At 40.5% G+C, this 22,007-nt stretch overlaps 1 protein-coding gene across 2 annotated transcripts in view; it reads right to left on the bottom strand.

Moving 5' to 3' along the window:
* NOX4 (NADPH oxidase 4) overlaps positions 1 to 22,007 on the bottom strand; it is a 318,054-nt gene that overhangs the window by 122,777 nt on the left and 173,270 nt on the right. For both annotated transcript variants that reach the window (XM_029602293.1, XM_029602294.1), the window contains exon 13: positions 17,616 to 17,697. In XM_029602293.1, coding sequence (XP_029458153.1) covers positions 17,616 to 17,697 — 82 coding nt within the window. The remainder of the gene's footprint in view (positions 1 to 17,615; positions 17,698 to 22,007) is intronic.

The raw sequence follows: 22,007 nt of genomic DNA on the forward strand, positions 1-22,007 counted from the left end.
GCCAGCGTACGATTCATCCATACGGTTTAAATACAGTTATTGAATGGGACATTTTTTTCTAATTAGAACATTCTGGGTTAAAGAAAAGGAAAAAGGTTTGTGGTCTATTTTTTGCTTTGTTTTGTTCAGGTGTTTAATTTATTCCAAAAAAATTTTTTTGACAATAGTTTGATTTTACTTTGAAATGACAGAAGTTTAGGATTGTGCAATCGTCAACCAATTATCCAGATGTTCCAGTGGGGATTTCAACCTTACTGCGCAGCGGCGGCATTTTGCCTCCATTTCAGCTCTTTTTTGCCGCCAAGAATAAGGAAGGAATGGGTAAGCTCTGAGTGGATATAGATCTCTTTTCCCATGTAATATCCTTTACTTAATTTATTTCAGAAGTGTTCCTGATATATTTATGGTGTTTTAATTCTTTTGCTTTTAGACATGTGAATTGATTTGAATTCTATATTATTAGGAACTGAAATTCTATATCGAGCGATTAATGGTGCAGCCATAATGTAAGTACTCCAATTTGACTTTAACATCCATTGTAATACTACTATACCATACATCTGATACTATATTGTCAAAATGTTTACATTAGCACTTGAACCGTTGTCACCCTCCCTCTGATGAAGGTGCTATGCGGAGAAACAGTGAGGCCTTCGTGTCGGGGATAGAAGATTAATTTGAAGGTTCTTTGTTAATACAAAAGTGATTTGGAGTCAAATGAACATCTTGAAGGTTCTTTTCTACCATGAATTCATGCTATGAAAATTAATCACGACTCTTCAATCAATAATAAGAATGAAGTACTTGGAAGCACTGCTCGTCGCTAACCACGTACGGTAGTACACTCCTTCATGGCTATATATGAAAAGACATTTGACTGTTGAACCTATGACTTTCTGAGATTTATATGGACATTAATCTTATTTAGGGAATGAATATTTTAGTGGGTAAATGTTTTTATTAATGCTGTGAGATTTGTTACAATAAAAATAAAACATTTTCTATTATAGATATTCTTTTGTGTATCATTTGTTCCCTCATGAGTAATTATATACTTAGGGCCAGATTTTCAAAAGGTTATGCACGCCGGGCCTATTTTACAAAGGCCCGGCGGCGCGCATAAAGCCTGGCGGGGCTTTATGGTGCATAAAACACCATAAAGCCCCGGGACGCGCTTAAGTCCCGTGACTTGCAAAAATAGGCGGGGAGGGTGTGGGGCGTGGGCGGTATGGGGCGGTCTAGGGGCAGGGTCAGCGGCTCCTGGCACAGCGGCCATTTGCCGCTGTGTCAGAGATCGCGTGCTGCCAATCGGCCGGCCGGTGCAAAAGGTAAAACAAAAATTTTGGGGACGCGCACAAGTTATAAAATCGGGTACATGTGCGCGCGCGGGGTAATGCGAGCACATGTAAGCCTGCACGCAACCTTTTAAAATCTACCCCTTAGGTATTAGGTGGGGACTACCTATCTAAAAAAAATGTTCTGTCCTTTTTGTTGGACTATATATCATTTTTATTTTATGTACCTTGAGCAAAATCTATGATCTATTATGATCTATTTCTAGAAATCCTGTTGGTTGCATTTCTTCAGACAAATAATTAACAATAATAGTTTTGAGTCTTTTTATAAATGGTGTTGCTCTCTAATGTGCTAATTGGAGACTTTTTATTCAAATCTCTTATGACACAGGTTGCTCCTCAAGTATGGCATTATGTCTGAAATACCACTGAAGAGTCAGATACTGTAATAATTTCAATCATATAGCACAATTTCATTAAAAGTGAGCATGTACTTGAGTACTATTGAGGGCCCTTAAGTAGGTAAGCAATAGAAATCTGTTGGCTTATAATACAAGAAACAGAAGCCAAGCCTAAGACAAAGTGCATTTCAAGAATATTTAAATATGTAGTGCCATTATCACCATCATCATGCAGAATGATGATGTGCAGTCAGTACAATAGAAGAATATGCAAATGTTTGAGAATGCTAAATTCACATAATTGAGGCTGGCAAATTTAAATAACCATGTAAAACTATAAAAAGGGGGACTATCCACTAATTTGTGTAAAAATGGTTAACCTACCAACTGTACCATGCACTTTAAACTGAGTTTTAGTGACCATTGTATTACATTAATTGTATGCAAGCATTCCTAAACTCAAAAGGTCATATTCAAATTAGAGTGGACCTTTGAACACATGTTTTGGCTATAATTAGTTTTTTCAGGTTTCTCTGTATTAACTTGCCCAAAGTTAAAGGGAATTGAGAGAATCCCCTAATGGCACCCTCAGTGCAGCTAAGGCAAACATTTCAGACCCCTAGAATCCAAGCTTTCCCATTCCTTTGAACACCTGGCACATGCAAGGAACCCAAAAGCTTCCTTTTAAAGACACTAAGAAGCTTCCACTCCAAACCTTTGGAAGTAAAAAAGTCCTTATTTTCAGACCTTTAAGACAAAAAGGACCTCCAGGGCCCTCCTGCTGGCAGGAGTGCCTTATCTCCTTCCAGAAGCTGAAATGTGTAAATGCTCAGCACACTTCTTAATTTGATCTGCATGTTACAAACCTGCAGGTGGAATCATGAAGTGGCACTCAGTGCTACCATTTCAGCTTTCAGCAGGAAGTAACTGGCAATTCTCCTGGTGGCAGGCGGGGAAGGTTGCGGGGCTCTTGAGCAAATTGAAGAGGCATCGGGAGGAACTCAGACCTTGAAGTGAAGAGGTCAGTTGCAAGTCTTTATAGTTTCACGGGTTGAGAGGGAAAGGCTTCTGGGGGGTGGAGGAATTAGGCTGCTTGATTTCCCAGAATGCGGAGGTGTTTTGGCTTCTGGGGATCCAAGGCAGGGTAGATTTATTCTCCATGCTAGGGGTTTAGGATGGGGAAAGGGGGTCATCGTATTCTTTTGGTGGTGCTAGAGGATTGGTTCCTTTGGGGGTCCCAGTTCCTGGCCTCCCTCTGTCACTAACTGATTGGTGCACCAGTTTCATCAGACTTTTGCTTAAATACATTTTTGGAGGTAGCTGTAAATTTATTCAGGCCACATGCCCAGAGTAAATTTATCTCGTCATGGTAAATCCTAAGAAAATGGTTCATTAACTCATGAAAGCAACATTTACTAATTTAACATAAGAGGCTATACAAAATGTATTTACTTGTTTCATGTTTAGTATAGACTTGTTAATGGATGTTTCTGTGCATGTTAGCCACTTAGTACATGCATAATGCTCTTTTTAGCATGAGTACATGTTAATGAACTGAACACATGTTAAAAATAGAGCAGATAACTATGCCCAGCACTTTCAAATGTCCAGAAATTTCACCATACAGTAATATAGACTAGAGAAGCTTTTTATAAGAAAAAGACAGTCCTAATTTTGTATCTCTGGTGTAAAAAAGAAAATGAAATGCAAAGCTTTTTGTTTCTTGCTTACTAATTGGAACAAGCTTGTGGTTATGCAGAGTGGAAAGTTTGTTGTGATCAGCTTTCCTGATCTGAGTTGTCTATGGGTACATACAGTATAGGGCTAGGCAATAACAGTCCACTAATACTACTGTAGTTAGAACATTGTAGCCTTTGGGCATATTTCTATTCCAAAATAAGTCGTATGACCACAGCTGAGAGACTGTTTAGGTGAAGCCCATAACTTACTCAAAATACAATCTGCTTGGTGGGATTTTCCTTGTAGTAATTAGACTTGCTTATCACTGACTCATGTTTCATTTCTAGAATAGAAATGTTTTAAGTCCACTTGTATCAAAAACATGAAAGTCTGTAGTTTTTAAAAATTAAATCTTGCATGAGACAACACAAAGTCCAAGGTCATATTCATAGAAGCTGCTCCTTAACATGGTGGTGGGTTCTAGCCATCCTCCTCCTCCCTCCTTGTCTCTGTCCTCCTTCCCTACCCACTCTGCAGTTGTAACACAAGATAGCAGTGGGAACCTAATCCCATTGGCGTATGCAAGGCCAGGCGGGATCATTGGAGACAGTGCGGGGTCAATAAGAAGAGATTAAAGCCTCAGAGGCATGTCCATTTCACTGCTGTAGACCTTTCAGAGTGATCATTAATAAAAATTTAATGTTGTCTTTTCCTAAATTAGCTTTAAGGCAGATAATGCTCAAAATTACAATTCAAATTGCAATCAATTAAATCAAATACACTAAACATGAGCTTAGGCTAATTTCCTCCAGACTCTTTCCCACTTTTTGTCACAAGTCTTATCTCGAGGTTACCGAATAAAAGACTTTTGTCAAGTCTTTTATCTCGAGGTTACCGAAAAGCAGAATGCTGTCAGACTGTTTGGAGAGTTGCTGTTCCAGCAAGGACACAGAAATGAGTTAGGGGGTGGCTTCCTCTTGACATGTGCAAAGCAAGGCACACATGACATTGTAGCACAAGTGTAGCTGAATGGGCAAGACATATGGGCAATACACGACCATCAATTCAACCAGAGTGGGTCGGTCACTCACACACTCAGTCCCACATGCGGCCTCCTCCAGCCAGGGGTGAGAAGAAAGGAGGGTCAGGAAGAGGATTAAAAAAAACATTTTTGGTATAAGGTCTTCATGGCACTATAAGTCTTTTGAGGGGAGGTGGGGGAGCTCTTATTCTGAGACTCCATTCCCCCACCTGAAATGACAGGTGCCCCGACCTGTCATTTCAGAACGGTTTCCATTCAACATTCAAGTGTGATTGTCATGGCCTCCTGTGAATGGAAGCCTTTGAGGGTTTCGTTTTGGGTATTTTTATGTTATACCCAAAAGATGTAGCTTCTGAAGAAAGCAGGGGGATTAATATAACATGAAGAGTGGATTAACCCTGAATGCAGTGGGAGTACAAGATATTATTTTAGCAGCAGCAGAGAAACTGGAGAGAAAAGAAATTGAAATTTATTGGCTGCTGAGGTGTTTGGCAAACCTCCCATGTTCTAGCAAAAGACAGGTGGGAAGGAATTCAACAGTTTAATGAAGTTATATATGGTTGAACATAGGATACCTTTCCTAGTTTAAGACATCTATGCCGTTGTCAAGATTTTTAGCAACCTAACTTTCATTAGTTCGTTAACATCAAGGTTTTTGGCACGGGTGTTTGTATTCATATAGGAAGGCAGCTGTGCCATTTTCCTTGCATTTTTTTCCTAAGTGGGTTGGTGCTACAATTACAAGAACATAAATGCCCTACTGGGTCAGATCAAAAATCTATCAAGTTTAACATCCTGTCTCTGAAAGTAGCCAGTCCAGATCATAAGTACCCGGCAGGATCCCAAAGAAAAGATCCAATCCTTCATGCTCATAACCAAAGATATGCAGCAGCTTTTCCAATTGTTAGAATGTTTTATTGACTTTTCCTAAAAGAACTTGTCTAATCTCTATTTAAACCCAGCTACACTAACTGCTTCCACCACATCTTATGGTAAATTCCACAGATTAATTGTATGTTGTCTAAAAAAAAAATATATATATATATATATATATCTCCGATTTGCTTTAAATGTGCTACCTGTTAGCTTTATGGCGTGTTCCCTAGCACTATGAGGATAAATAAGCATCAGACATTTTATTTTGAATTCCAACAGTAAAGGAGGTGTCAAGCAGCACAGTTAGGAAGCATCTGTTTTCCTTTGTGGGTCCTGAACTGTGGAATTTACATCAAAGAGTTACAGATGGAATTAAATTATTTGCTTTTCTGGTAAAAGACAAAAATGTGGTTCTTTCCATGATAGTTCAGAATATAGTGTGTTTTTAGGTCTTTTATTTATTTTATTAATGCTGTTATAGTATTGTTTTATTTTGATTATATGATTTTTGTTTTTATTTCATTTTTTTGAATGTAGATCTGCTTGCATCCTGATGTTAAAGTATGTGGTTGCTTGAATTGTTGTACACCACACCGACCAGGTTTTGCCTGAGTGAATGGTCAATTAGAATGAATACATAACTGTTTCCTATTTATCTGTTCCACTCCACTCATGATTTTATAGAGCTATATCCTATCTTCTTTCAATTGTCTCTTCTCCAGGCTGAAGATCCCTTACATATTTAGCTTTTCCTTGCAGAGAAGCAGTTCCATCCCTTTATCATTTTGGTCACCCTTCTTTGTACCTTTTCCAGTTCTGCTATAACGTTTTTTTGACATGGGCAACCAGAACTGCACACAGTTCTTAGTCATACCATGCATCAATACACAGCTATCATAATATCTTCTATTTTCCATTCCTTTTATAATAGCAGCTAATATTCTATATACTTTTTTGACCGCTACCTTGTACTAGGGTGAGGATTTCAAAGTACTGTCCACAATTATATTAAGATCTTTTTGAGTACTTTCAGAACTCTGGAATATATACCATTTGGTCCTGGTGATTTGTTGTTCTTTAGTTTGTCCATTTGCTCTTTTAGATCTTCCTGGTTCAGCATAATTTGATTTAATTTCTCTGAACCATCACCTTCAAAGAGTATTTCCAGCATAGGCATCTCTCCGACACACTCTTGATTAAACACCAAAGCAAAGAATTTATTTAGTTTTTCAGCTATGGCCATGTCTTTATTGGGCTACTTCTGCCTCTATCACAATCTCTCTATTGAGATATTCTGACTTTCCTGTTATGCCATTATCCTTTCAAGCTACCTCACTCCAAACAAAGTGCTTCTGAGTAACTGTTAGCATTCCCCCATGATTTACTGTAGTTTAAATGCTGCTTTATCTCTTTTTTAAACATTAGTGCCAGCAGCCAGGTTTCACTATGGTTAAGGTGGAGCTCATCCTTCAGAATAGGTTCCCCTTCCCCAAAACGTTTCTTAGTTCCTAACAAATCTAATGCCCCTTTCCCTGCACCTTCATCATATCCATGCATTGAGACATATGTGCTCTACCTGCCTCTGGGGACCTGTATATGGACGATTTTCTGAGAATACTACCATGGAGGTTCTGTTTTTCAGCTCTCTCTCTAAAAGTCTAAATTTAGTTTCCTGAACCTTACTCCTCAATCCTATATCATTGGTGTCTCTTGGGTGTTATTGCATTCAAGATTATATATGAGATACTCTCACCATTTCAATGAAAAGATATTTATTAATGTTAGTAGGGTCTATCCCCTCTGAACAAACCTTTTGTTTCAGAACGGTGGTCTCCAACCTAATCCTATAGATCACAGCAAATTGGATTTTCAGTATATCCTCAATGAGGATGATATTCAAAGGTCTTTGTCTAGGTAACTTTTATGTTACCTGGCAAACCCAAATATTTCAATTTCCTGCTCTACCATCCAGCTAGATTTTACCCAGATACCTTTTTTATCTGGATACAATTTAGCCAGGTAAAAAGAGGCAGGACAAAGAAGGCATTCCAGGGATGGGGCTTAAGTTTATCTGGGTAGAACAGATATTGAGCTCTACCTGGCTAAACTTACCGGTGTAAGTCTGGTCAGACAAAGCGGTCTCCTAAAGTTACTCTGATATCTTTAACCAAGTATATTCAGCAAGACCTGTACCCAGTTAAGTCATATTGAATATCTTGGGGAACTTGGTGTTGTCCACCTCGCTAAACATGGATCTCAGTGTATATGCACAAGATATATTTGTATGCACTTTCATGGTGGGTATCCTGAAAATCCAACCGAGTTATCCAATAAGACTAGTTTGATGACCATTGTTCTAAAACTTCATATCTACTGATTAACTTTCACTCCTACAAAGCTTTTCACAGTAGAAGAGCTATCCATTTGCACAGGTAAATAGGATAATTTAGGAATATAACATATAAATAGGGAAAATTGCAAATATAAAATACAGAGTTGAAAATTTTTTTTGAAAATAAAAGAAATCAAAGTTTCAGCAGATTTTAGAAGTCTTAAAAGGAGAGTCTGCTTGTATATACTTTACATTCTGAATTGGGAATGATCATTGGCTATGCAGATTTGGTTTAAATTACATAAGGAGTTGAAGTTGAAAATATAATTATAGCATCCCAAAGATTATAACTTGAGCATGGTGAACACTAGTTTATCCCCATGATGTTATGAGCATTTTCTCTTTATCAATTTTTTGAGAAGAGCAGAATATTTGATTTTGGCTATATTTGACATTGTTCCTATTGGGGAGATGAAAAACCCTGGTGCATCTTTATGTCGAACCATAATAAACTACCAAATGTGATAAGAAAAGAAGAACTTGCATTAATAAAAATACAAAAGCAAATACTGAGATTCATTAGCAGAAATTGAGAAAGTTCTACTGTCAAAGGGCACGTCAATTATCCAGATAGAAATTAGAGTGGTAAAATATGTAAGACAGTAAGGGATGGAATATTTTAAATGTAATATCAGATATACTTGCATCAAACAATTAAACCTAAACCAGAAGGCAGAGGTACATTTTATTGGGTAAGAACATAAGAAATTGCCATGCTGGGTCAGACCAAGGGTCCATCAAGCCCAGCATCCTGTTTCCAACAGAGGCCAAACCAGGCCACAAGAACCTGGCAATTACCCAAACACTAAGAAGACCCCATGCTTCTGATGCAATTAATAGCAGTGGCTATTCCCTAAGTAAACTTGATTAATAGCAGTTAATGGATTTCTCCTCCAAGTCCAAACCTTTTTTGAACCCAGCTACACTAACCACATCCTCTGGCAACAAATTCCAGTGCTTTATTGTGCATTGAGTGAAAAAGAATTTTCTCTGATTATTCTTAAATGTTCCTCTTGCTAACTTCATGGAATGCCCCCTAGAAGGATAATGCATAAACGTTGGCAAGTTAAATGTAAGACATTGATAAGACAGGCTAAGAGAGAATTTGAAAAGAAGTTGGCCATAGAGGGAAAAACTCACAATAAAAACTTTTAAAAATATATCCGAAGCAGGAAGCCTGTGAGGGAGTCAATTGGACCGTTAGATGATCGAGGGGTTAAGGGGCACTTAGAGAAGGCCATCATGGAAAGATTAAATGATTTCTTTGCTTCAGTGTTTACTGAAGAGGATGTTGGGGAGGTACCCGTACTGGAGAAGGTTTTCATGGGTAATGATTCAGATGGACTGAATCAAATCACGGTGAACCTAGAAGATGTGGTAGACCTGATTGATAAACTGAAGAGTAGTAAATCACCTGGACCGGGTGGTATATACCCCAGAGTTCTGAAGGAACTAAAAAAATGAAATTTCAGACCTATTAGTAAAAATTTCTAACCTATCATTAAAATCATCCATTGTACCTGAAGACTGGAGGATAGCAAATGTAACCCCAATATTTAAGAATGGCTCCAGGGGCGATCCGGAAAACTACAGACCGGTTAGCCTGACTTCAGTGCCAGGAAAAATAGTGGAAAGTGTTCTAAACATCAAAATCACAGAACATATAGAAAGACATGGTTTAATGGAACAAAGTCAGCATGGCTTTTACCCAGGGCAAGTCTTGCCTCACAAATCTGCTTCACTTTTTTGAAGGAGTTAATAAACATGTGGATAAAGGTGAACCAGTAGATATAGTATACTTGGATTTTCAGAAGACGTTTGACAAAGTTCCTCATGAGAGGCTTCTAGTAAAAGTAAAAAGTCATGGGATAGGTGGTGATGTCCTTTTGTGGATTGCAAACTGGCTAAAAGACAGGAAGCAGAGAGTAGGATTAAATGGACAATTTTCTCAGTGGAAGGGAGTGGGCAGTGGAGTGCCTCAGGGTTCTGTTTTGGGACCCTTACTTTTCAATATATTTATAAATGATCTGGAAAGAAATACGACGAGTGAGATAATCAAATTTGCAGATGATACAAAATTGTTCAGAGTTGATAAATCACAAGCAGATTATGATAAATTGCAGGAAGACCTTGTGAGACTGGAAAATTGGGCATCAAAATGGCAGATGAAATTTAATGTGGATAACTGCAAGGTGATGCATATAGGGAAAAATAACCCATGCTATAGTTACACAATGTTGGGTTCCATATTGGGTGCTACAACCCAAGAAAGAGATCTAGGCATCATAGTGGATAACACATTGAAATCGGTTCAGTGTGCTGCGGCAGTCAAAAAAGCAAACAGAATGTTGGGAATTATTAGAAAGGGAATGGTGAATAAAACGGAAAATGACATAATGCCTCTGTATCGCTCCATGGTGAGACCGCACCTTGAATACTGTGTACAATTCTGGTCGCCGCATCTCAAAAAAGATATAATTGCGATGGAGAAGGTACAGAGAAGGGCTACCAAAATAATAAGGGGAATGGAACAGCTCCCCTATGAGGAATGACTAAAGAGGTTAGGACTTTTCAGCTTGGAGAAGAGACGGCTGAGGGGGGATATGATAGAGGTGTTTAAAATCATGAGAGGTCTAGAACAGGTAGATGTGAATCGGTTATTTACTCTTTCGGATAATAGAAAGACTAGGGGGCACTCCATGAAGTTAACATGTGGCACATTTAAAACTAATCGGAGAAAGTTCTTTTTTACTCAACGCACAATTAAACTCTGGAATTTGTTGCCAGAGGATGTGGTTAGTGCAGTTAGTATAGCTGTGTTTAAAAGAGGATTGGATAAGTTCTTGGAGAAGTCCATTACCTGCTATTAATTAAGTTGACTTAGAAAATAGTCACTGCTATTACTAGCAACGGTAACATGGAATAGACTTAGTTTTTGGGTTCTTGTCAGGTTCTTATGGCCTGGATTGGCCACTGTTGGAGACAGGATGCTGGGCTTGATAGACCCTTGGTCTGACCCAGTATGGCATGTTCTTATGTTCTTATTATTAACATGCACATAGCAATCCAACAGCAAGATGGGGGCTATCCAATGTTTTGAACCAAGTGCCACATGTAGGATTATCTACCAATTGGTGAGAGGTTGTATGTAAATACTGGGTACCAATGACTGGAGGCTGGAGTAGCAGACTGGAGTTGCTATGTCAAACAGAGAGGTAAGGTATGAAGAGAAGGCATTCAGGGACAGAGTAGAGAGGACCATCTGGCAGTCCCTTTGCTGCCTTGGAACATCAAGGTCACCTAGCAGATGAAGAGCATTGCCCTGGTGCAGCAGTAAATGATCCTGTAGTCAGGACATGGCCCTCAAGTGATTCAGTATACTTTCACATTGAGGATGTGTTTTCAGAGGCATCTGCCCAGGAGGAAAGTTATAGACTAGCCACTCTAGCTGGCAATTCATTCAGTAACAATGTAGACAGCTGGGTGGTTGGTGGATGTGAGGATTTCATGGTAACTTACCTGCTTTGTGCAAAGATGGCAGACCTCACTCATTACCTTAATAGGATAGTAGATAGCGCTGGGGAGAAGCCAACTATTATAGTGCATGTGGACATCAATGATATAAGAATGAGAAGTAAGGTTTAGAAAACCAAACTTTAGGCTTTTAGAGAGAAAGCTCAAATCCAGAACCTCTATGGTAGCATTCTCAGTAATGATCCCATGTACAGGTCCCCCAGAGACAAGCAGAGCTCAAGTGTCTCAATGCATGGAATCAATGATGGTGCAGGGAAAAGGGCTTTAGATTTGTTAGGAACTGGGAAAGATTTTGGGGAAGGAGAGGCTATTCTGAAGGATGAACTCCACCTTAATCCAGAGTGAAACCTGGCTGCTGGCACTAATGTTTAAAAAAAGAGATAAATCAGCATTTAAACTATAGTAGATAAAATAACAATAACATCCTTTAACAAGTCTATAATAAACATGAAACATGTGCCTTAAATTTGCATAGCCCCTTATGTTAAATAAGTAAATGTTGCAGTCATGAGTTAATGAATCTTTTCCAAAGTATTTATCATGAGGAGATAAATTTACTCTGGATATGTGGCCTGAGTAAATTTACTGCTACCTCCAAAAATGTATTTAGTCAAAAGTCTGCTGAAATTGGTGCACAATCGGTTAACGAGAGAGGGAGGCCAGGAACTGGGACCCCAAAAGAATCAGTCTTTTAGCACCACCAAAAAGATACGATGACCTTCTCTTCCCTCATCCTAAACCCCTAGCATGGAGAATAAGTCTACCCTGCCTTAGATCCCCAGAAGCCAAAACACCTCTGCATTCTGGGAAATCAAGCAGCCTAATTCCTCCAACCCCCAGAAGCCTTTCCCTCTCAACCCGTGAAACTATAAAGACTTACAACTGACCTCTTCACTTCAAGGTCTGAGTTCCTCCTGATGCCTCGTGAATTTGCTCAAGAGCCCCACAACCTTCCCCGCCTGCCACCAGGAGAATTGCCAGTTACCTCCTGCCGACTCTTGGTCCAAAGCTGAAATGGTAGCACCGAGTGCCACTTCATGATTCCACCTGCAGGTTTGTAACATGCAGATCAAATTAAGAAGTGTGCTGAGCATTTACACATTTCAGCTTCTGGAAGGAGGTAAGGCCTGCAGGAAACAGGGGGAGTTCAGAGGGCCCTGGAGGTCCTTTTTGCCTTAATGGTCTGAAAGTAAAGATTTTATTCTTCCAAAGGTTTGGAGTGGAAGCTCCTTAGTGTCTTTAAAAGGAAGCTTTTGGGTTCCTTGCATGTGCCAGGTGTTCAGAGGAATGGGAAAGCTTGGATTCTAGGATTCTGAAATGTTTGCCTTGGCTGCACGGAGGGTGCCAGTAGGGGATTCTCTCAATTCCTTTTAACTTTGGGCAAGTTAATATGGAGGAATCTGAATAACTAATTATAGCCAAAACATGTGTTCAAAGGTCCATGCTAATTTTAATATGACCCTCTGAGTTTATGTATGTTTTCCATATAATTAAATACAATAGTTATTAAAACAATTTAAAGTAAATGGTATAGGTGGTAGGTTGACCATTTTTCCACAACTTGGTGGATAGTCTAATTTTTTTCCCCAAACATATTTATTAAGTTTTAGAAACAATGAGTCAGATAAAACAGAACATATCCACCAGCAGAGCACAAAGACAATAATATAGTTTTACATGTTTTTATAAATGTGAGCCTCAACTTTGAGAATTCAGCATTCTCAAACATTTTACATGCTCTTCCATTGTACTAACTGCAGTGCACATCATCTTTCTGCATGATGATGGTGATAATGACACTACATATTATAACAAACTTCAGAAGCACTTTACGGCTTCTCTTGCTTACCTACTTAAGAGCCCTCAACAGTCCTCAAGTACATGCTCACTTTTAATGTGCTGTATGATTTGAATTATCACAGTATCTGACTGTTCAGTGGAATTTCAGACATAATACCATACTCGAGAAAGAACCTCTGTCATGAGAGATTTAATTTAAAAAGTCTACGATTAGCACATTAGAGATCAATACCATTTACATAAAGGCAAAACTAATATTGTTAATTATTTAAATCTAAAGAAATGCAATACATTTCTAGCAATAGATCAGGATGTCCTATCCATTTTAGATGTTACCTCAGTCAGGCGATTGTAATTAGCCGGCTAACTTTAAGAAAGCTGGTTATATTCAATAGGGCAGTTTCACTATTATATGTACCTCTAAATTTAGCTGGATAAAAATCGCTAGCAAGGAAAAGCCTCCAAAGTACAATAGCTGAGTTATCCTCTATAGGAAAGCAAAGCTAGAGAATAACAGAGGACCACAACAAGAGGACAAAGCAATAAGCAGGTTTAGCTGTATAACTGACTTTAGAAATGCGGCTGGATAAGCTCGTGATTGTTTACACACATTCATTCTAAGAGACAAGTCCACAAATAAAAGACTGAGCATTAGAAATGAGAATATGGCACATGTGGAAAACATGTTATAGTGACCACTGAAAGAGCAGCCATGAAAAAATCAAAATGCATCTGTAGTCGGCCTACAGTTTACTAATCCATTCCATTGTTTTCACTAACAATTATGTCCCAATGGATTTCAATTATAAGCTGCAATAAATAACTTTTAAAACGTACCTGTATCCCCTGTTCTGATAGTTGGGCCTAGATGACAGGGGTTCGTGGAGCTTCAGTGCCAACTTCAATACTCTCTCACAGTCCTCACAGGCCATGAGGTAGAGCTCTTTCCAACAGGTGAGAAGGAGAAATAACTCCTCCAAGGCCCAAAGTGTTGGAGATACTCTCAATGGCTCTATGCTGGGGAAGTGTCAGTTCACATTTACCAGTAAAGGATGTGGGTGTGAACAAAATATTCTGGAGGTGCAGGCTGAGTCTCCAAATAAATCTTTACTGAAAAACTTCTTAAACGGCAGAATTGGCAATTTACACCTCAGATCTTAGCATTTCAAGCTAGAAATCACAGTTCTTCAATTTTATATCTGTGCAAGTGTCTGACAGTAGTTGGGCCAAGAAAAGCTCTCATCTTTCAGGGTTTGGAAAAGCAAGACTTCCCAGGTGGACAGGGGGGGGTATCCTAACTGGGAGGAAAAAAAAATCCTCTTCCAAAAATACTGACAGACAGGATTTCAGTCTCTGCACAACTTCCTACTTGAATCTCTTCTCTGCAGGGTAAAGACTCCAGATAGGGGCCTCCAAGTGTAATAAAAGGTCTTCCTCACAACTTTTCTTCTTCAGATATCACACAGGATCTTTCTTACAAAAGGTGCAGGCAGAAGGGAATGATACTGCTCTCATGGTAATCCCCGCTTCAGGGCAGGAAGGTTGGCACCAAAACTTTCCTGAAAAAACACAAGGTAAAATCTACAGAAGAGACAAAAATCTGGAATTCTCCTGCGAGTCACCCCAATTCATCCAATCTGAGTGAGACGGAGAGCAGTGGGATCTACCCTACCTCCTGATCTAACCCAGCCAGTGACTCTGATAATCCTCTCAGCCTGAGGTACCAGGACTCTCACAGGAGAAGGTCTCAAAAAGTTCAAAATCCTTCAAGCAACCCCTGGGACTTGTCCCAGAAAAGTATTTCCCCTCTTCCTTCTCAGTGTAGGGTTCCAAGCCATAAGGGCTAATGCACAGAATAGGGGAGCAAACATCTCAGGACAAAATAGCTCCTTCACCTCTGACTGCTAACTAAAAATGCCACACTTAGCTATGATGCAAGCTACTTTGATACCAGCAGGAGGCTGGCCATCCCTGCAGGCTCAATGGAGATGCTGTTCCAAGAATGGTACACCCTCCCTCTACTACCTGTCTCCTTATCCTAACTCAAAAAGAGGTTTAAGAACTAGGGCCATATACTGGCAGTGATTCTCAAAGGGTCACCACATTGCTAATAACATTTTAATGGAAGTGGCTATAGTTTGACTAAATGCTTGTGCTGGAGAGCCAAACACCCTGTCAAGAAATCTGAAATATTCAGCTAGTCATAGAGCCTGTGTGTTTATGGGGAAAGAAAAGGGTAGAATTAGGTCCTATAACGTTAAACCACACAAGGGGCCCATAAAACATACTATAGACAGAGGTCAATCTTACGTACATATATTATTGTATTCAGTTTTAAGTATAAGTAAGGGGCGTGTATAGCTCAGAGAGATTAGTAAATCACTGGCACAGTTTGTGCCAAAAGATGTATTTTTCTGCTATCATATACTATACTGTATTTAGACACTTTGTTGCAGTTTTATTATGATTCTTTCCTCGATGCACAATTTCTCACACCCATGCATGCTAACTTAGTACCATTTTTCCCAAGAAAAACAAAATAAATTTATTTCCATCGGCTACAACCAGAATCACTTCTGGCCTACAGAAGATTAATGCTGCTCATAGAGCTTAACAAACTGGAGTCTTCATTTTTGGTTTTTTCCTAACTTCAGAAAATCTTTATAAGAATGAAGGTAGAAATAACTGGCTCACAAAATGCACCCCTTTCTTCTTTAAATCGGAGGTGGTTGCTGCTTTCATTTCCAGAAATAAGAAAATATTTCAAAATGTAAATACATTTTCTGGTTTTCAAAAATTATAATTTAACTGCACTGATGTTACAGAAACAAGAGTGAACCTGCAGTATTTAGACTGAGCATAATAATGGAGAGGTACTTATAAAGCAGTTGAGTTATGTAAGGGTACAAATGTTTCAGATTTCACATTTTTAAATGATGGGTTGCATCAAAAAAGTGGGAAATAGTTCTTTATATTCATTGTGGGTCAATGGTGAAGCCTTAAATCTCACTTTTCTTAAGTTCTTTTGGTGAAATAATATGTAACGGTTGTGATGTGGCGTTGCAATTTGTTCTTAAAAGAATGCCCATAGGTTTCTGGAACTGCTAATGGGCGCCAAAGAACACTAAGGGTGTCATGATGAACTTGATGGAATATATGACCCAGATACACCTAGGACTAATATCGCTTCCTTGAAAAAAGAGCACACATGCAAATTTGCCTCTTGCTTTTTATTTGAAACACTAGAAGGATGTCACAGAATGATGAAAACCTTGAGATTAAAGAGACACCCACGTGGTGCTTGAGTTCACAATAAGCCTTAAACTCCTTCTGGAGACCTTCACCAGCTGCACACATCATTTATGAAACACTGACCATGGGGTCAGCTGTGTACTGCCCTGCAGAGGACATGAGTTTGAGCGCATGCTCAGGTCTGCCTCTTCTCGGCTGCTGTGGCTGGAGCGTGACATCTAGTGGCTATAGTTAAGGTCCATGACCGCAGGATTCTGGAAGGATCCCTGTTACTGCATGGTCTCCAACCAAGGACTGTCTCCGTAATAACTGGGCAAGGTAAGTTGGGAGAGTAAATAAAATAGGTAAAATGTTTCCAAATAGTACCGCATGAAGGCTCATGGTGCTGGATCCCAGCCTCAAATGAGCTTATAAGCCTAAAGGAGCAGGAGGATACTTCTGGGTCAAAAAATCCCACACTGATCATAACTGTCATTTTCTAAAAAAAAAAAAAAATTAACATATCCGACAATTTTGAATAATCCCATTGTGATAAAATTATGTTATAAACATTTAAAAAAACATTTCTCAGTAAATAAGACCTATATAACAATATAAATATTTAAAAATGAAAAATCAGGTTGAAGAGTGTGTGTGCGCACGCGCGTGTGCAAATAGACTAGAGAGGAAAGTACAGTCATTTGCATTAAATGCTGCAAAGACAGAGATAGTGATCATTTTTGTAGACTGCAATACCCAACTGCAGCAATATTATGAGGCCCAGATTTAGGCATAGGCATCTGCCTAGGGTGCCAAATTTTGAAGGCACCATATATCCGCTTGAATGTTATGGAAAGGGAAGATCCTAACAGTGCAGAACACTGTGATATTGAATATTTTCAGTAAATTGTCTCCCCATATACATTTTTTAAAGAGGGTGGCAAAATGGTTTATAGCACTTCACAATTTCTTGTAGACCTGCTTGTTAAAAATCCAAATGAATCTGTCAACTTATACGATGGACTCCTAGGAGACAAGAGCAGATAAGCCTGACAAAACATCTGCCTATGTCGATACACAGTGTCAAGTGAAATGAAGCTCCAGTAGACACTGATCCATGCAGCTTTATCTCCACTCTGGCACGGACTCCCTCCATGACAGCCGGGTGGCACTAAGGTTCAGCACTCTCTCCCTGAATGAATCATAAGAATCACAACCCTAATTCTGAAGAGATGCTCCCAGACAGGTCTGCTTCGGAAACACAAGCTGAAAGCTTTGTCAGCGTTATGGACACGTCTGCCTCCTTCACAAACACACAGCATGAAGACTCACAGAACAACTGTCAGCAACGCTGTTTAACTTACGTGGGGTAACGTCTTTGCCTTTGAATAGGTAGAATCTCTGTGCCTTGATTAGAATGTGAAAGTAGTAAATCCTGAAATCTTTCTGCAAAAAGAAAATAGACTACTATTAAATAAAAGAAACCGTTAGCACTTATAAAGAAATAAGAAATAGTAGTGTGCTCAGTGCAACAGAAATTTTAAAATGAACTCTATTATGCTGGAAGAATATCAGATGACATTTTTCTGCATTGGCTTGAAGCACATTGAAACCGGGCTAGGAAGACGAGGCCTATATTTACTAGTCTTGCCTGGAAAAAGTCCTCCTACTCAAAATGTTATTTTTTAAGCATAAACTAGTATATTATAGGGAATAAAAAAGCAATAAACAAGTTGTAGTTCATACCTTTTTGTGGGACTAAGAATACTGTACATTTGTGTTAATGTATTGAATTCAAAAGACTTTTAAAAACAATTAACCATTCCATGAAAATAACATTAACTTGTATGAAAGGTTACTACCACCATGCTATATAAAACATTCTTTATCTAATAATGCAACTATAACACCTGAGATAAATAATGATCTACAGGTTTCCAGATTTCTTGAAATTTCCCAAATCTCTTATAATTCTGGTACAACAGTATCATATTTGAATGTTAAACATTCTGTTATCCACAAAGTATGTATCTCTAGGAAGTAACCATCCTTCTAGTTGTTAAGGAAGAGCTTTAAGGCCCAAGGATAAGAAATTGTACTATTACATGAAGAAATTATCTGATACCTGTTGAGAATTTAATGGAGAGAATATCAGCCTGGAGGCGCTCAGCGGTTTACATCCACAGGCTGAGCGTAGTGCTCTCTTTCCCTCCCTGCCCAGTCTGAGAGCACCACATTCCGGCCCCCTCCCTCACCCCAGAAGTCTCTTCCCATCCTCTTTTCAGCCAGACCCTAAGCTAAGCCCTAGCTTAGGGTCTGGCCCTAAGCTAGGGCTTAGGGCCCTAGCTTAGGGCCAGAAGGGGAAGGGGATAGCTAAGCCCTAGCTATCCCCTTCCCCAGCCCTATGCAGGTAACCACACAGAAGGCATGCTTTTGAACGTCCTGACAGGATAAATATCCCAACCTGACATTTTGTTTAGCAGGCATTGGTGCACAGGTTGAGTAGTGTGAAATGGGGTTGTGGGCATATATGTGAATGTGCTCATAAGGTCCGTTTCTGCTGGTGCATGTGGGTGAGGGGATGAGTGGAGGCACGTGATAGTCCACAAAAAGGAGTTGAATGTAGGCTGCATTAGCAAGTTAAGTTGTTCAGGATATTTAATGAGATAAACACCCCACTGAATAATTTATCCAGGTATACCTACCTGGATAACTTTAAAATCCAATAGTTACCCCTCAAAACCTCCAGGCTGCCTGGAGTTTGACAATCCTACCATGTTCCCAACGGCCTGAGAGTTTTGGAGGGTGGCGGGTGGGGCAGGAGGTTTCCGGGCCACCTAGCTGGTAGGAGAGCATGAATTAATTCAGAATTCAGTGTGGGGGAAGGTTAGAGGAAGAAGCTCCTTTCAACATGCTAAATCTTATTTTTTTGGGGGGTGGAGGGCTCATGCAGAGGGTTCTATGGACCATATTAATTCTATTACTTTAGTGGCATTGGTAGGGGATCAGGCCTACAGACCTGCAGTGGGATTTTTGGGGTTGGCACTTAGTGGTAGATTTTAAAAGGTGTGCGCGGGAGTAGATTTGTTCACGCAACCCGGCGCGAACAAATCTACTCCTGATTTTATAACATGCGCACGCTGCCGCACGCATGTTATAAAATACAGGGTCGGCGCGCACAAGGCTGCGCAAAATCGGCAGACTGCGCACGCTGAGCCGTGCAACCATCCTCCATTCCCTCCTGCCCCCACCACCTTCCACTCCCTTCCCCTATCTAACCAACCCCCAGCCCTAACCATTCTCCACTTACCTTTATTTTACAAGTTATGCCTGCCTGAGGCAGGTGTAACTTGCACGTGCTGGCCAGCTGCCAGCTCGCCATGTTCCGGTCCAGGGGCTGGTTCGGAGTGCGCGGCCACGCCCCCAGAATACCCCCCCAATGAAGCGCCAGCCGCAACATGCCCCCAACATGCCCCCCCCCCGAGGAAAGCCACGGGACTTGCGCGCGCCGCCAAGCCTATGCAAGATAGGCTCGGCGCGCGCAGGGGGTGGAAGGGTCAGCTTTTCGGGGGTTACGCACATAACCCTTTGAAAATCTGCCCCTTAGTTGATTATATTTTCCAGGGACAGGTACCTAGATAACATTAACTCTACTGAGGCACATCCAGACTTAGCCAAAGAACTTATTCAACTAGCTCTGAACATAAGAACATAAGAAATTGCCATGCTGGATCAGACCAAGGGTCAATCAAGCCCAGCATCCTGTTTCCAACAGAGGCCAAAACCAGTCCACAAGAACCTGGCAATTACCCAAACACTAAGAAGATCCCATGCTACTAATGCAATTAATAGCAGTGGCTATTCCCTAAGTAAAATTGATTAATAGCCGTTAATGGACTTCTCCTACAAGAACTTATCCAAAGCTTTTTTGAACCCAGCTACACTAACTGCACCAACCACATCCTCTGACAACAAATTCCAGAGCTTTGTTGTGCGTTGAATGAAAAAGAATTTTCTCCAATTAGTCTTAAATGTGCTACTTGCTAATTTCATGCCCCCTAGTCCTTCTATTATTCGAAAGTGAAAATAACCGATTCACATCTACTCGTTCAAGATCTCTCATGATCTTAAAGACCTCTATCATATCCCCCCTCAGCCGTCTCTTCTCCAAGCTGAACAGCCCTAACCTCGTCTGCCTTTCCTCATATGGGAGCTGTTCCATCCCCTTTATCATTTTGGTTGCCCTTCTCTGTACCTTCTCCATCGCAACTATATCTTTTTTGAGATGCGGTGACCAGAATTGTACACAGTATTCAAGGTGCGGTCTCACCATGGAGCGATACAGAGGCATTATGACATTTTGCATTCTATTAACCATTCCCTTCCTAATAATTCTTAACATTCTATTTGCTTTTTTGACTGCTGCAGCACATTGAGCCGACAATGTCAAAGTATTATGCACTATGATGCCTAGATCTTTTTCCTGGGTGGTAGCTCCTAATATGGAATGTAACATCGTATAACTACAGCAAGGGTTATTTTTCCCTATATGCAGTAGGGATGTGAATCATTTATCGGATAATATTTTCAATCTCATCAGATATTGGTAGGATAGTGATAGGAAACCCCATGATTAATTTTGTGGGTTCTCTTATCGTTATGGGGGGGGGGGGGGGGGAAGAAAGGGCACTTAAAAGTAACACAAAGACACAGCCCGACCCTTTAAAATTAGTTCTTTAGTATCCCCCACCCTTCAAACCCCCCAAAATTTTTAAATACCTGGTGGTCCAGTGGGGGTCCCAGGAGCATTCTCCCACTCTCGGGCCATCAGCTGCCAGTAAACAAAATGGCGCCGATGGCCCTTTGCCCTTAGTATGTGACAGGGTATCCATGCCATTGGCCGGCCCCTGTCACATGGTAGGAGCACTGGATGGTATTTGGATTTTCAGAAGGCTTTTGGCAAATTCCCCAAAGTCTCCTTAGGAAATTAAAAAGTCATGGGAGAAGAGACAATGCCCTTTAGTAGACTGCAAATTACGATGTGCATTGTTTTAACCAAATTTGCAAAACGTAACAAATAAGGATCAATTTGTTTTATTCAAGAGGCCCCAAAACAAATTGAGAGCTCCCCAATTTAAACAAATCTTATTTGTTTAATTCAGTTAAAATTTCTGGTTGGCCTACACCTAGGCCCAAAACTGGGGCCTCGCCTAGGGCATTGGCCAAGGTACAAAGCAGGGGGCACAGCTTAAGCCACAGCATGATGCCAGGCCCTTCATTGTGACATAAGCAAGGGCAGGGCCACCTGACAAATTTTTCTCCACTTATCTGATATGTTGGGCATCCATAGCTGTGGCCAGGCTAGGTCCCGATGCTTTGGCCTTGGCCCAGGCTCGATGACAGAACCTGATCTGGAGGCCAGATCCCAATGCCTGGGCATCAGCCTGGATGATGGGTCCTGGGCTCAGGCCCAATTCTGTTGTGTAGCCCAGAGGCCAGGTCCTGTCACTGGTACCTCAGGCTGGACCCAGGTCCGATACTGGAGCCCATCCTGGAGGCCAAATCTCAATGTCTGGGCCTCAGTCTAGGCCAAAGCCTAGGACCAGGATCGACACTTGGGCCTTGGCCCAGTCCCGGACTAATGCCAGAGCACAGCACAGAGGCCAGGTTCTGACACCTGGGCCTTGACCTAAGACAGCGCCCATGCCAGGGCCTCAACCTGATGCTGAGGCCTGGACCATGGCCCAGGCCTCGGA

Source organism: Rhinatrema bivittatum, chromosome 5 (assembly GCF_901001135.1).
Source record: "Rhinatrema bivittatum chromosome 5, aRhiBiv1.1, whole genome shotgun sequence".
NCBI lineage: Eukaryota > Metazoa > Chordata > Amphibia > Gymnophiona > Rhinatrematidae > Rhinatrema > Rhinatrema bivittatum.